This window comes from Enoplosus armatus, chromosome 22 (assembly GCF_043641665.1).
Source record: "Enoplosus armatus isolate fEnoArm2 chromosome 22, fEnoArm2.hap1, whole genome shotgun sequence".
Classification (NCBI taxonomy): domain Eukaryota; kingdom Metazoa; phylum Chordata; class Actinopteri; order Centrarchiformes; family Enoplosidae; genus Enoplosus; species Enoplosus armatus.
The window spans coordinates 3581591-3597237 of NC_092201.1; the positions used below are offsets into that span (position 1 = coordinate 3581591).

The window sequence follows — 15647 nt, forward strand, 5'->3', positions numbered from 1 at the left end:
TTCCATATACTTCCCCCAAGGCTTTGGCTTGAGGTCTGCCAATTCTTCCTGACAGACTTACGAGTACTTGAGAGTGAAAAATAAACTTCCTGCTCTGCTTGTGTACAGATCTTTAACAATGAACCAACACTGAGTTAAAAACAACGCTGACGACCTATTCTGTAGAAATTAGTGCATTTCTGACAAGAAAGTGGCCATCTTTGTTAATATACCTGTCTAGAACACAGGGAGGCCATTTCTAATGAGTGAATGACATTTTACAAGCCTACATCCAGTTCTGTGACGACTATCTAAAGTGACTGAGAAACATTTCAGTTGATTTAAACAAACGAACAGCATTTACAATCAACAAGCCACCAAACGCAGGTTGGCAGAATAAACCTGTACGACCTGCGGAGGACACATGTAGTCGTGCCCTGGGCAGAGTCTGTCGGCTGCTACTGAGACACATCTTGGCTGATACTCTTTTCTTTATAAAATACAACTGTACACAAATCACAAACCAGCTTTTAAAAAAATACCTACATATAAACACCATATACAAGAAGTTCACAAAGCAGAACCAGGTTTTAAAAAGGAGTTCTTCCTCTCTTTTTTTTTTCCTTATTTAGAAAAATAGACTAAAAGACCCATCCCCCCAGGATATAAAATGCCCAAAGAAAGAGAGAAAGAGTGATAGGTGGGGCTGTGCTGATATCGTCTCGCTGAGTGGTCAGGCTGCAGCGGAGGAGAGGAGGTGGTTTCAGGGGGATTGTGGTCCTACACGGGCCGGTCTTTGTCCTGAGTTACTCGCTGTGTGTAGAAGAGGATGTAGGCCTGAGCACGACAGACCTCCTCCACCGAACACACATTCATCTTAGAGTCATTACAGTGAACCCAGAAGCCTGCAGGACACACCAAGGAAAAACTATTTAACACGAAGGCAACAACAAATCAGTGTGAATGAACCTCAGTGATTCCGTAAATATACGTATTTACAAAGCACTGAACCAATTCTACACATAAAGATTAGTTTACTCAACACGAGGAGCATTCTCAGCGTGTGGAAACAGTTGTAGAATGAGTGTGTTTACATGCAAACTAGTATCCTGGTTTTGTTCTTATTCAGAACATGATGTTTACATGGATACATCGCCGATGATTCTGACAGTATCCAGGTTTCTGATAATCCACTAATTTCTTTACCAACAAAGAACGTTCAGAGACCTGGATAAGGTGTTTAGATGGCACAGTATCCTGGTTTCTAACGGAGGTAGCAAGTAAAAGTTATTTGGGCGCACAGGCGTGACTTCTGGCTAAGGATGTCCCCGGAAACCTGGTTCTGAACTGGAGGTAATTCAGTTAAAAAGAATTAAGTTCTATATTTACTCACCTCCTTCTGTGTTGTAGCAGTAGGAGGTGTAGTGGCCATAACCGAAGCCCTTCCCATGATGCATCACCACAGCGGAGAGGTCGTAGAGGAAGTGCTTGGGGCGCGGCGAGCCTGCAGAGCTGGGGCTGCTGGGACTGGTGGGACTGGCGGGACTGGAGCAGGGCACGCCTTTGGGCGAGGGCTCTCGGCAGCAATAGGGCTCCATGTTGAGAAGCTGGTCGAAGCTGACGTGGACCCCGATCTTCTCCCGGTGGTTCCGCCCAGACCACCTGGGGGCCAATCACAAGACGGAAAGCCAATGAGCTACTAGTCGACACATTGCATCATCACTGTGTGGAAATTTAAAAAACTTTTTTCCCTTCGATCTTTTAACTGTAGTTAGAGCATGAAAGTAAGTGTTGGCGGTTTACACCATTTTATTGGAGCCTTTAATTGGTAACATTTCCTTTTTACGTAATAGTTTGCATAGTTTTAAATTAATATTCCAACTGGAAAATTAATTTCACGTCATCTTTCAGTTGATAAAAGCTACTTGTCACTCTGACTCTGGTGTATCATCATCATACCTGAAGCGTTTGAGGTGAAGCCGGAGGACCTGAGGCAGTTTGTGGACCATCAGCTGTTTTTGTGCTTCGGTCAGGAGGACTGGTTTCGAGGAGGTCCGCCGTCGAGCAGCTGCAAGCAAGAGGAGAGAGTCAAGTTTATAGACTTAAATTACTGATATGAATAAACGTTTAACTGGATGAGCGTGACGTGGTCAGCTAGAGAGAAGACACTAGATTTGTTGGGACTACAAAAACAACAGTCCACTTGCGGTTGTACAGTGGTGTTGTGGAGTGGAGGTTTTTCCCTCACACACAATCTTTGGCAGAGTACAGACACCGGCTGCGGAGAGCAGACAAGCTTATTGTTCGCCTGTTATCAAGTCAGTCACGGAAGTAATGTTAATTGCTGATGTGACCTGTGGCACGCTGTCATAAAGGAGAGCAGCGCTGCAACACTAGCAGGCTGAGATGAACAAAACATAGTAAAGTATAGAAAGGAAAGGATCTGTATTCGATCTGGTTTATTTCAGCAGATACTAATCCATTAAAATATGTCCAGACTGACCCAGATGCCGATCCTTTGGATCACATAACTTTGATTCTACTCCAATCATTCTGATTTTGACTTGCACAGCAGTAAATTAAGGACACATTTCCAACATGGATTTTTAACAATATTGTCCTCATACCTTTCTTGTTGCCATCAGTATGTATTCTATTTGTTTAATTAAGATGTAAACCATAGTAACAGGGCTACTCCTTGGCTACTTGCCACACCTGTTGCCCGTGTCCTGTCTCTACTATCTCTATCAATAAAGGCTTCACAATATTACTGCTGCAGTTAGTTTTTATTTGCACTGAGTGTAATGAGTTCTCTGTGTAACCATGTTACACTCAAAAGCAGTCCGGGACTTTTGTGCGCTATCTATCTTTTCTATCTTTTATGTCAATTTAACAGAAAGGCCACAACAATAGTCAATAAGAAAACCTCCATTAAAATTGCTTATAGTTTTCAGGTTTCCAGACAAATATGAACATTTGCTTGCAAGGTTTTAAATGAACATCCAACTTTGGGTAAACAGACAGATCATTATCACTTTAACCACAAGCAAAACTGGTCCAGGACATGTTTAGACTAGCTTAATACAACAACCGGCATTGGGGAGGGAACAGAAAAGACTTAGCCACAGTCTGGATTTTAGATTCACATTAAAGCCAGGTGTAAAGATAAAGTGTGTGTGCTGACTCACAGTTACAGTGGTCACAGGCATAGATGTTTCCCTCCAGTGCTTCAGTCTCTGTAAACTTGGCCAGCATTTCCGTCAAATGGCATGAAGCCTGAGCAGCCGACTCCCTGCTATTACTGTGATACCGCTCAGGGAACTCCAGAGACAGATCCCAGAAAGGCTCCACAGTGTTGGAGCGATGGTCGCAGGCCACGCACGTCACCTGCACACGAGAGAGGGAGGGGAAATAAAGACATGAGCAGGTGTAGTGGTGTATTATACGTATAATCTAATAATATTCTTCTTATTAGGCTTCTTGTAACTGCCCATTCTGTGTCCTGTACTACTGTCTCAAAGCTATAAAAAAATAAAATACAAAGAGGTGATTTGCTTTAATTCTCAAATACAAAAAACAAACTTCAACCAACTAATTTCAGGTATAGTGATTACTGCCATTGTCAGAGTGCAAAACAGTCCAAGTGCTGTTAATAGCCACAGGGCCGAGATACCCCCCAAGCCCCTTCCAGACACACAGCCCTCTATTCAGCAAGAGCAGGTGTCACCGTGTGTGCTCAGCCTCCACAAGTAGACGCTAATCTCTTGTCCTCATACTCTACACTCCCTATGTCTCTCTTCACCAGCTACGAGAAGAGATACTGAACTTTGGTTGTATAAATCAAATGTTGTCATTATCACACTCTAAATCACATATAAAGCAACAGCAAGTAGAATTTTTACAATAAAAAGCGAGTCCTTTTACTTATTCTTGAGAAAATGAAACTATTCATGTGATATCACACTTTCAATTTGAGATGCCCCCACTGGAGCTGAGACATCCCAGAAGAAGAAAATACAGGTGGTGTGCTTTCATAAAGTAATTCTGATTCTGTTGATAAATGACAAAGAAAAGCAGCAGAAAAGTCCCCACACTGGTAAACCAGAGAGTTTTATTTTTTTATTTTTGCTCAACTCAACCTTAAAAATATGCTAAAAATGTTAGACTCATGTCAGTGCTGGAAGCTTAACCTCCACTTAAGGATTTAAAGTGATGAATCCATCAAGGCCAATTTAATCTGAATTATGAATAAGTGACACAGTGCAGTCAGAGCTGATGATGACTGTTGAATTATCAATGCAAGTGTGGGCTGATGTGAGTGGGTGAATGTGTGTGGGCATCATGATGAGTCAGATGAAGCTTATGACCACTGCTGAGTTAGTCAACGATTACAATGATGAAGGTGTGTGTGTGTCGTACCTGGCTGAGGAGCTGGCCATGAAAGATGGTGTTGACCACACTGAGCACCTGCTTGATGAGTCGTTTCTGTGTCTGTGGGACCCCTGCAGTGGTTGTGTGCTTGCCAGTGCTCTCCAGCTCATGCTGCACCTTGTCCAGCAGCTCACACAGGAACTCCTGAGCATCCTGCTGAGCGTAGCCCCTGAACGCCGGGATCAGCTGCCACACCGAGTGGAGCATGGCAAAAGGCGAAACCAGCGCCCACTTGCCAGACCACATAACCTGGAACAAGGTGTGCAGCTCATGGCAGAGAGAGATGTGCTTCGAGCTGGGCTCTTTGGGTTGTATCAGCTCCATGCTGCGAGTCCGTGAGGCCCCGCCGCTCAGCCCTGCCCCAGAGCCTGAGCTGGCCTGGAGTACCTTCCTTTGGGTCAGGGGGAACTGGGATGAGGCCTTCCCTGCCAGTTGGCCGTGGACGGCAGATGCCAGTAGCTCCAGGGCCTGGGTCAGATCCAGGCGCAGAAAGCACTCCCTGAAGACAAGTAGGTGGCTCAGCACTTGCAGGATGGAGTTCATATAACAGGTGTTGCCTAAATTCCTCAGGCCTGTCACTCCAGGAGTGACAGTGGGACGGCGTTTGAAGGGTGAGCCACCCTGTTTGGTACTCTGCTTGCGGCGAACAGGGGTTTGGGCAGAACGGGGGGTCGCTGAGGGTGTTTTGGGCTTAGATTTGGTGGTAGAAGAATGGCTTCGGGGTTTGGGAGTTGGTTGGACCTTTTTCGTCCGTCCAGCTTTCTTGGGGGTAGCAGTGGCAGGGCTTCGAGTCCTTGGCCTGCGGGTGAGAGACGGGGGGACAGGGGTTTTTGTCTTGTTGCGTGCCCTCCGAGATGGTGTTGTGACTGCCGCATCTGCAACTCTCTGGCTCTTCCAACGTAACCGGCGACTCTTCCTGAGAGGGGCATTCTCCAGCTCCTCCTGTAGCTGCCTCTTTAGAGCCCGCCTCCTCTCCCTTGCCTCCCTTTTCTGCTCTTCCTCCTCCTCCCTCTTTCTCTCTTCTTCCTCCCTCTTCTTTCCACCTTCAGTCAATCCAAACCAGAAGCGAAAGACACGTCCCATAAGCGCCCTGCGGCGGTGCCAGAGAGCAGTAAACATCCTGTCCTCATCCCTCAGCTGCAGCTCGCGGGCACCAGATGGTATGACAGCATCAGGGGCAGCGCTAGCAGAGCGGAGGGTGCGCCCACTGCGGGTGGTAACCTCATAGCGCTGGCTCTGGATGGCGCTGAGCGTACTACGAAGCAGCTTCAAGTCTCCGGTGGCATTATCATTCAGGACATAGTCGTCACACAAGTAACAAAAAACATACAGTTCATTAACCTCCATAGCCAACGGGTGGTGCTGCTGCTGGAAGTGCTGCAGAGCATGTTCCTCGATATAACGCCCGCACGCCACATGAGCACAGCCCAGGCAGGCCCACATAGACTCTGTGGTGTTGCAGTCCACGCAGTGCCACTTCTGGGGGTTGAGGATGGAGTGGTCTGGGGCCAGCCGCAGCCGCCCCACATGCTTACACCTGTCCATTACACACGCCTGCCTGCCGAGCTGGCTGGCTGGCTGTGTCAGTCAATAACTGACCGTCGGTGTGTGAGTCTGTGTGTGTGTGTCAACGCTTCACACTGGCTTCATATCACCATGGAGACCATGGTGAGCTGAGAAATGGGACCCTCCCAGGGCATGGTGGTGTCTAGAGAGGAGAGAGAATAGATCCGGTTAGTCAAGATGAATAGATGGAATAAGAAAGCAGGTACAGGACAATTAAAATGGACTTTAGAGAGTTAGATCTAAAAGTTCTAAATAATTAAAAATTATATGGTTTCCTTTTGCTATCGTGTGTTCATTGTTTGACCATCTACTCTTACAGGCCAAAAACATAATTAAAAAAAAGCACATTTGGTATATTTTTATATCATAATGACATCCTGTTCTTTTCTTGGAAACGCATCAAAACACACAATAAAATTACTATCTACAAGTCACATCATCTAACCTCGAATTACTCAGTTTTATGAGGCCATAGCTGCACAGTGAACTGTGGCAAACTGCCAGGTGGCAAGTAGGATTTGACATTTCCCAACATTAAAATAACTGGTTGACAAACATGACCACTGAAAAACAGAAAGGTGTGCACGTTAACAAGACAAACCTTGGAACTTCCAGAGATGGTATGGAATAAAAGCTCAACAGGCACAGTCACAGTAGCCTGAGGTGTATTCACAGGGATATGAACATATATTCACGTATCAAAACTTTCCAATATGCCCTATATTAACACCCTAATAAGCAGTACAGAAGCTCCAGGATTTGCCGCTTGATGAAATCCTGTCTTTGTGTTTTTTTAAGCCTCCAACTGCGGGAGAGTTGTTCAAAAACACTGATTGGAAAATGGGTCGTACTTTGGATTAAAGACAGAAGAACAACTAAACTCAACCAAAACCCAACAATGAAGTCTCCACTCAACCTATTCTGGCTTCTTTTCACATCCCTGGGGGTTGGTGTATTTCAGCTGAGAAAGTGGGGATCCTTGAGTGGGCTGATCCCCATCAACCCCCCCAACTGAGGTCAAAAAAGTAAGATTATCCAACAAAAGGGGTACTGGGCTTGCAAAGTGGTGCAACCTTTGTCTGGGTACAGGACTACCTTTGCTGGGGAGATGAAAGAGCAGAAACCAAGGGAAGAAAATTGACTGATTGTTAGGAAATGGCTTAGGTAACAGAGAGGGAAAGTGATGGAGAGAGTGGAATACAGGAAAGATGCTATATTATCCCTTCAATCCATTAAGCACTTTTAAAAAGCAAAACAAGCTCAAAGTGATAAGGTCAAAGTAGGCGTTTGTTTATCAGATATAATGTGGGAGTGGGTGTATTTATTCAGTAAGTGTTCATCAGATTGTGCTGCCAGGAGTGTCTGCAGCCACTGTGATAAATAAAATGTCGTTGCTGTCAGTGATCCAAGACAGACCCTGCTGACTTGATAACTACCATAAAGGCTTGATAAGATTGCTAAATCATGGAGCACGAAATCCTTTCAGGTTGAGTCTTCAGGTGGTACAATACAGAGTGATAAGCGATAAAGATGCAGAATAACGTGGCACTTTGCTGTCGCTCCAGTCAGTAACTTCAATGTCCACATCTGAACCTCGCTAAGGATTATCCACAATGTAAATTACAGAGCTACAGTAGTAACAGAGTTTAAGGAACAAAGTCATTGAGCTGATATGTAGAAAGAAGTGGCGTCTAATACAGCAAATAGTGCGAAGACTCGTGGGAGAGTTGTTCCATGGTTTCTAATGTCACCGAAGTTTTATCAGCAAGTTAGCGCGCTTTGCCTGGTTTGTCCTTGTGACTGCATGGTGTTAAGTGGCTGAACAACGCACAGCCTTGCGTTAAAACGCGCAAAACAAGTAACAACAAAACACCATCCGCTTGTCTAGCCTTTCAACAAACTGTACGACTTAGCAGTAAAACGCGACGGACGATAAGGGTAGTTGAAACAGCCCAACTTTAAAGTAATGCTACCTCTACAGCTAAGGTTAGCTAACTACAGCTAGCCTGTAATTGATACAGCTATGGGGAGTTGCAATTGCAACATACTGAAATCATACACAAAGAAAATCTAAACCCCTGTAAAAACCTCACAGAATAATTGTCTAAAATATCTTAAAATATAATAGGAGTACACACAAACAAGCGCCACTCTTGCCAGCTCTATCGTTTTTATTATATTTATACAAGAGATTAGTGAGCCCTAGCTGTGCTGCTAACCTAGCCTAGCATGCTAGATAGCATTAGCCTGCCAGGCTAACTGCGATAATCCTAACAAGTTCATGCGTTAGCCGGAGGTCAGCTCCTAGCGGCAGGCTCGGCTTCAAAACCACCCTGCTGGATGTGTTTAAACAAGAACACACGTATCATCGGCTACAGTGAGACACATTAATTATGAATGACTCTGTGTGAAAAGAAAACAGCATACCGAGCCTCTCCTTCACGGCAGTAACTCCTCTGTTTCTAAAATGATCGCCATCTTGTCAGTCCCTGTCGCGTGGTGTTGGCTCGAGCGCGTCCTCGATACGTGACGTTGTTGTTGTTGTTGTTGATGATGATGATGATGTTGAGCGTGAAGATGTTCACTTATCTTCTATTAAAACAATTTCTGAGTACTCAGAGTCGTGTTATACTATCATTCTAGTGTTTTTAGTTCCATTTGGTATTTTTTAGTTTAATGTCAGAATGTTGAATGTTAGTTTTATTATAGTTTAAGTCCTTTTTCACCCCCAGTTTAGTGTTCCTATGAGTTGTTGCATTATGTTTTTTCAGTGGGCCTACATGTTGTACTGTTAGTTGTTGATTATTGTGTCATTCATAAAAATAATCAACAAGCCAGAGGGACTGGACAAAATCACTGCTTGGCACTGATGGTGAAATAGAAGTAGTACAATTTTATACCACTAGGGAGAAGTGTTGCACCATTTACACACAAATACTGCCCCAATGACTTTTGTTAAGACAAAAATACTATAATAAACTATAATACTGACAAACCAGAATTGTAACCAGTTTAGCTCCATAACAGCTGATTCATTAAAATCATGGTCTGAGCGAACAAATGATGTGGGTCATGTACATTTTATTTAAAAAGTACAATATTTCCCTTTAGAATGTGGAGTAGATGTATAAAGTAGCAGAAAACGAAATTCCTCGAATAAATTACCACAACATATATAGTATAGTACAGTACTATACTATAGTATAGTAAATTTACTTTCCACCACTTGAAGTAGCAATAGTAAAAGTATGTATACAACTAAAACACATTACAGAGGTAGAAATGATTCCACTGTGTGTGTTTTCACTATTTTAAATATTTAAATGCAAACATTTCTCTTTATAGTTGTCTGTCTCAGGTAACTAATGGGATCACATAACTATGCCTAAGTATGATTTTAAGGTACTTGTACTTTACTTGGGTATTTCAGTTTTCTGCTACTTTATACTTCTACAGATATAGTTACATGTTACTTCACAAATTAAGATTTTACATAGAAAAAACATCTTACCATCTTATAAAATGATGCTTTATTATAGAGTAAACTACAAAACAGTTTATAAAATACTCAAATGTGTTCCACCCTGACCAGCTACAACATTAACATCCTCCTTACATGTTCACTTTATCAATAATAATCCATTAATATAAAATATATAATAATAAAATAGTGTGAAAGGGGCCTTTCTGCATAACACAAGTTGTTTACTTTAGATATTTTAAGTATATTTTGTTTATACTTTGTTTATACTTATATAAAGGTTTAATTCAGGACTTTTACTTATAATAAAGGTATTTTACAGGTGGGTACTGCTGCTTTTACTTAAGTAAAAGCTCTGAATGCTACTGCCTTTTACCTTGAAAAGCCCCTTCTTTTCATGGATAACAAATGTGTGTGTATTATCTTTTGCCCTCTGGCCCCGCGGTTGTACTTTTAGGAGGTATGTTAAAGTCTTGTGTGCTGCTGTGGGATGCAGGTGTAGCACTTCATGCTGGTTAATGGGGGCTGGTGGCACTCACTATGTAGATCCTATCAGTGTAAGGCGGCGTTTTTATAAGACAACAACACTTTACTGTCTGCTGTGCCCATATAAGTCTCAACTCCAACAACCATAACAGGGGAAAAAATATTGTACAAGAATATTGTGTCAGTATACAGGGGAAGAATCAAGACGCTCATGGGAGAAATAGTGATGTTATCATAACACATTGTGAATTGCTATGTAAATATTACAGTAATTTCACATTAGGTAAACATCTCTATGAGAGAATAAAGGGAGGAGTTGACTTTTCATTCAGGAAATTGTGCCTGAAGGAGGACTTTTAATCTCAACACATGCATGTGAAGAATCCCTCTCATGTCCTGATTAGTGGGGAACTGATCCACACAAGCCTCCTTAAACCCCCACTGAACAGGGGGAGTGTGGTAATAGGTGTGTGTTTTTATGCCAGTGTGTGTCTGTCAATGGACCAAAGGCTTGTGTGAGAGAGATTAAGGGGCGTTTGTGAGTGACTTAGAGAAAGAGGTATGTGTTGATGTGCCATGCGATGCCTGTGGATCACCTCTAATGTTTTTCTCCCTCTATGTCCCCGGGCCTTTACCGCCTTCATGTCCACACATGCTAACTCTCCCTCCCTCTCTCCCTCCCTGTCCTCTTTTCATCTGCACTCTCTCTCTCTCTCTCTCTCTCTCTCTCTCATAAACACACGTTTTTCTGTTACTATACTTCTGAGGACCCTATGTGATGTGATTCACTAGCTTCTATCTTTAAAGCTGCACTAAGAAATATCTTTTAGTTTAGAGAGCTATCACTCAACGCTGCAGCTCGACCTTGCTTTGCTGCTACTTTTAGCTCATTGTTTTGGTTTTACGGCATATCTATGGTTGGTATGGTTCGATGTCACTTTTCTCATGAAGCCTTGTTGTCATCAAATAACCTGATGAAACCCAGTATACACTACCTGCTCAGCATCAAACAGTAAATAGATAGTTAGCCTGAAGCTACAGTGTCTGCTGAGTGTGTGAGTGTGTGACCTAAAGGATACACACAAGTTTGTTGACAAGAAAACTCCACAGAGGAACTTTAAACTGTTATACTGTTCTCTCTCATTGTATAGAGACAAAGCCTATAGCCAGTTTATTAAACTTCAAAGGAATAGTTTGACATCTTGGGAACTATGCTTATTGGCTTCCTGGAGTCTTGATGTCACTGTGCGCAGAAAAGAAATAGTCAGGTACATGTACCCTGTACAACCACAAGTTGTCATTTTTACGTTTCATTTTTTCCAAGAATTAAAGAAATGAGACATAACTTGTCAATTAGCGAGCTTTAGAGGTGCTGGTAGGCAGATTTTGTTATGCTTCTTTTGGACAGAGCCAGGCTAGCTGTTTCCTACTGTTTCCAGTCATTATGCTAAGCTAAGCTAAACTGGCAGTAGCTTCATATTTACCGTGCACAAATGTGAGTCAATCTTCTCATCTAACTCTCAGCAAGAAAACACATGAGCATATTTCCCAAAATAGTACTACTACTGGCAGCCAAGGTTATGTTTAAGGCAGCAACAATGTTTTGTTTTGACTGAACAAGACAAATAAATTCGTCAACAGTGGCACCTGATTAGAGATAAAGTAAAAGAAAGAGAATTTTGAACATAATTGTAAATAAATCCTCATCAGTGTATCGTATCATATCCTAATGTTGTACTTAACTTTTGCAAAAAGGCTGACAAAATTGTAGCTGGTTTTAAAGGGTTTGTCACCTGGACCTCATAGGAATAGAAACTAATAAACACACACAGAGAAACACACAGCTTTGTAACCTGTTTTCATTGAGAAGTGGTTGATAATTTCAGTGAAAGGAAGCCATTCCGGTGGTTTCACGGTGGTGTTAACGCAGCTGGATACGGTGTTGGTTTTGTGGCGGGTGAAAACACAGGTGCCGGCTGAAGCCAGGGGGAAATGCTTTACAGCCTGTAAACAAACACATCTCCTGTAATTTCTGCTCTGAGATCTGCGGCCTGCCTGCTCTGGTTGGAGAGGCTGAATGTTAACGTTGGCCTCTCGACAGCTTCTGATGTTTAATCTGTTTTTTAAAGAGTGTCCCAACCTGTCATGAGCGCCTGTTTTCCCTCCCAAACTGTCTGTCTGTTGTCACGTTGATGCGCGTGTTCCTTCATAATGACTCGATGACATCAGGTCCTTGTTTGCATGGCAGTGTAATAATCAGCAGTAGCGTCTCAATCGCTCTGCTATGTCAACATCGCCCTCCCTGTTCTGGCTTGCTCTGATGCACTTCAGGTAGAGAAACATTCCTGATGCGTGTGTGCATGTATGTGTGTGTTTTCATGTGCAATTAAGGAAAGACCAAAGAGCCTGGATGGTTTCTGAGGACAGAGCTGGATGTTTTCAGGTGAGGGGCTTCAGTGAAGGAGTTTCAGTCTGGCTTCCTATGCCATAATCTTCTCATTTCCTCTGTAAGTGAATCACAGCTGATGGGATAATACTGACCACATGACTCACTTATCCAGCACACACTTCCTCTGACCGTATTCCTGAGGAGAAATCCCCTCTTTGCTTTTATTTTACTCCTTCTGCCCTCCTCAGGACCTCTGGGTGCTGGTAGCTGTGTGACACCCATAGCAGGCCAGTTTCGGGGCGTCTGTCTCAGGGTGATGGGTGCTGCCGAAGAGGAGCATTGTGACTCCCAGCGAGAGGAGGGGAAGGTGGGGGGAGTTATTGTCCCCGAGCCTGCGGGAGCTGCCATGCACTCCGAGGCCAATAGCAACACAAGAATGCTGACAGGACAAAGGCCATAACTCCATTCTATAGCAACACAAGCGGGGCATTGTGTTCATACAGGCACGCACACACACTCCTATACACACACATGCATGCATTTGCCATTACTACATTAACACACACACACACACACACACACACATAAACTATACTGGAGCAAACTATGCATCTGTGCAAGCATGCCAAACACTCATTCATCAACTAGTTTCCCACACCATGCAACCCCCCACAGGACATCTCCATCACAGGCTGAGAATGGCCAGTCAATCTGTGGACAATGAGTGAGCGAGCGGGCAAGAGAGAGAGAGAGAGAGAGAGAGAGAGAGAGGAGGTCTATAGTTCAGCTGCAGCAGTTCATGTGTTTGTGGCTCTCTGTTGCGTCTACGCTTCAAGGCCAGTTCCCACCACAAAAAACGCCTCCTTCCCCGACTACCCTGAAGGTCTGAGCAGAGCAGTAGAAGAAGTACTCAGCTACTTGTATAAAAGCATCTTCATTTCAAGTGAAAGTCATTCAAGCATTCAAGATCCTACGTAAGTAAAAGTGCAGTCATATTATCAGAAAAATGTACTTAAAGTATCAAAAGTAAAAGTTGCCCCTGATTTATTATTATACATAATATTATTGTGTATCAGTGTGTGAGCAGCATTTTCCTGTTGTAGCCTGTCGAGGTGGAGCTAGTACCGCTAGTGACTACTTTATATACAGTTAATCCAGTGGTTCCCAACCAAGGGGTCGGGCCCCCTCCAAAGGGTCACCAGATACATCTGAGCGGTTGTGAGATGATTCTTTTTCAATTTAGAAATATTGCAAAAAAAAAAAGTTTTTACACTTGGCTGAGGTGGAAAAGTTGGCAAAAAGAAAATGCAACAAAGCGGATAAATCATGGCGTACATGAAGCACGTGACTTAAACGTCCACTGAAGAGATGAAAACATCAGATCTGTGTGGAGCGACGAGGAGACCGTAACCTTCCTCAAACTAATAACTAAAACAAACATATATGCCATATTTCCATCATGTTTCTACGTGGTTATCCATCGTTTGAGGTTTGCCTGATGCTCTTTTAATTATGTAATCTCATTGCACCCTCTTCTTCAACAATGGTATAATGGCACCAACTGTTTATCTTGATACTCCTGATATTCGCATTACAGTCGTGGATAGAAACGCTCATTAATTTGCATTTTCTTTTTGCCGATTTTCTGGTTGTAGACATCTGAAATTTGGTGCTTTTCTGTGAGGAGTTGAAAAAATTACTGGATTTTTTTAATATGGCTTTTAAATGTAAAATCTTTGTCTGTAAAGTAACCAGTGACTCCAACTGTAAGATAAATGTAGTGCAGTAAGAAGCACCATTTTTTCCTCTGAAGTGTGGTGGAGTAGAAGTATATAATAGCATAAAATGGAAATACTCAATTAAAGTACAAGTACAGTACTTAAGTAAATGTACTTAGTTACTGTCCACCACTGGCACCGAGGCATTCCTTCCAGTCACATTCCTCCTCCTGCATGCACTCGTTCACCCCTTCCCCTGCTGTCTGGAAACAGCTTGGCAGAAACTAGGAGGAGCCGTGACCCCTCTGCCACAAATCTGTGAATGGGCCGTGAATGAGGAAACGTGGGTACACGAGGCTATCCGGCCACGGCTGTGATAAAAAACATCCACTCCCGCTCACCTCTCGTTGAGGAGGCGAGGCCGGCAGACAGGTGAGCGACCTTCAACCCGGCCTGCCGCGGAGCGCCGCTCGACGCGCCAGGAATGTGTCCACACCTCTCGGCCAACCAAGTCACAGCGAGTGGGCGAGGAGGCGGTGGAAAACACGCACGCCGCCTAAACCCAAACAGAGTGTGTGTGCTCGCCCCGGCCTCTCTGTTATGGTCTACATTCTGTGGCGCTGTGTGAATGTAGGGGAGAGTGTTTTGGGAGCGAGAGTGATGGATGACTTAATCTGAAGGGACACGGAGAGAGGAACAGGAGGTGTGTGTGTGAGAAAGAGAGTGGGGTGATAAGGATATTTTTGTCCAATTTATGTGAAGTATTTCAAGGCCCTGGCAGTTATATCAACTGTTGTTGAGAGTTGGAGTTCATGTCTGGGAATAGTTCTGCAACAACCTTTCACTGACACAGAGAGAGATTGCGGCAACCTATTAAAGGATAAGTTTATTACAACTTGGGTCTAATTCTTGTAGTTTTGGACATCGTTTCTTGTGGTTGTTGTTCTTAGTTAATTGCTGACATATGGGAACGTTGCTAAGATAAACAACGACAGAGCGCAAGCAAGTTCTGAACAAACCCTGGGTTAGCCAAACTTGTTTGGAAGAGAACATGAGTGCAAACGTAAAATTTCTCCCAAACTGTCCGTAAATATCCATCACAGTTTGGGAGACTCCGTATGGACCGCTACAACCTGCAAGGCGAAGGTCACGTGACCAACAGAGGAAGTCAAGCGAGCACTACTGCTAGCAAGCAAGTCTGCTAGCATGTTAGCTGCCCGCTATTGGCTGTTAGTTAGTGTAACACAGCGACTGTCGGTTTGACCTCGTTCTTTATATCAGCTTTTATTTATGAAATGTGACAACTGACACATTTCAGTAGGAAGTGATTATTTAAGAAGACGGTTTTTGTCTTTTTACTAGCATAGCATCATGCTGTTTCCTCTGGTGGAGGTCTTTGGGTGTGCTCACATTCAGGTTTACCTTCAAATACAGTGGTTTAGGTAATCTGGCTCAACCGTCTGATCATCTAACCACCCATTGGACTTTCTTAAAGCGATGTGTTCCCAGATCTCACCAAACACTTAAGCAAACACAACATTATGATAACCCATAGAAATGATGGCCAAACCTGCGGAAATATGACCAAAGTTGTAAA

At 43.5% G+C, this 15647-nt stretch overlaps 1 protein-coding gene across 2 annotated transcripts; it reads right to left on the bottom strand.

Annotated features, from left to right (window-relative positions):
* Window positions 1-632: 632 nt before the first annotated feature.
* On the bottom strand, window positions 633-5955 carry usp44 (ubiquitin specific peptidase 44). 2 transcript variants are annotated; one of them, XM_070929199.1, is made up of 7 exons: window positions 5278-5955; window positions 4399-5100; window positions 3168-3366; window positions 1939-2047; window positions 1555-1641; window positions 1373-1491; window positions 633-884 (listed from the first exon to the last, which is right to left on the bottom strand). In XM_070929199.1, the coding sequence occupies exons 1-7, from the start codon at window positions 5953-5955 to the stop codon at window positions 760-762; spliced, it is 2019 nt and encodes a 672-aa protein (XP_070785300.1). In that variant the 3' UTR covers window positions 633-759. The 2 variants fall into 2 exon arrangements, with proteins under 2 accessions (XP_070785300.1, XP_070785299.1); XM_070929198.1 differs by having other exon boundaries at window positions 4399-5043; window positions 5185-5955.
* Between the last annotated feature and the right edge of the window lie 9692 nt (window positions 5956-15647).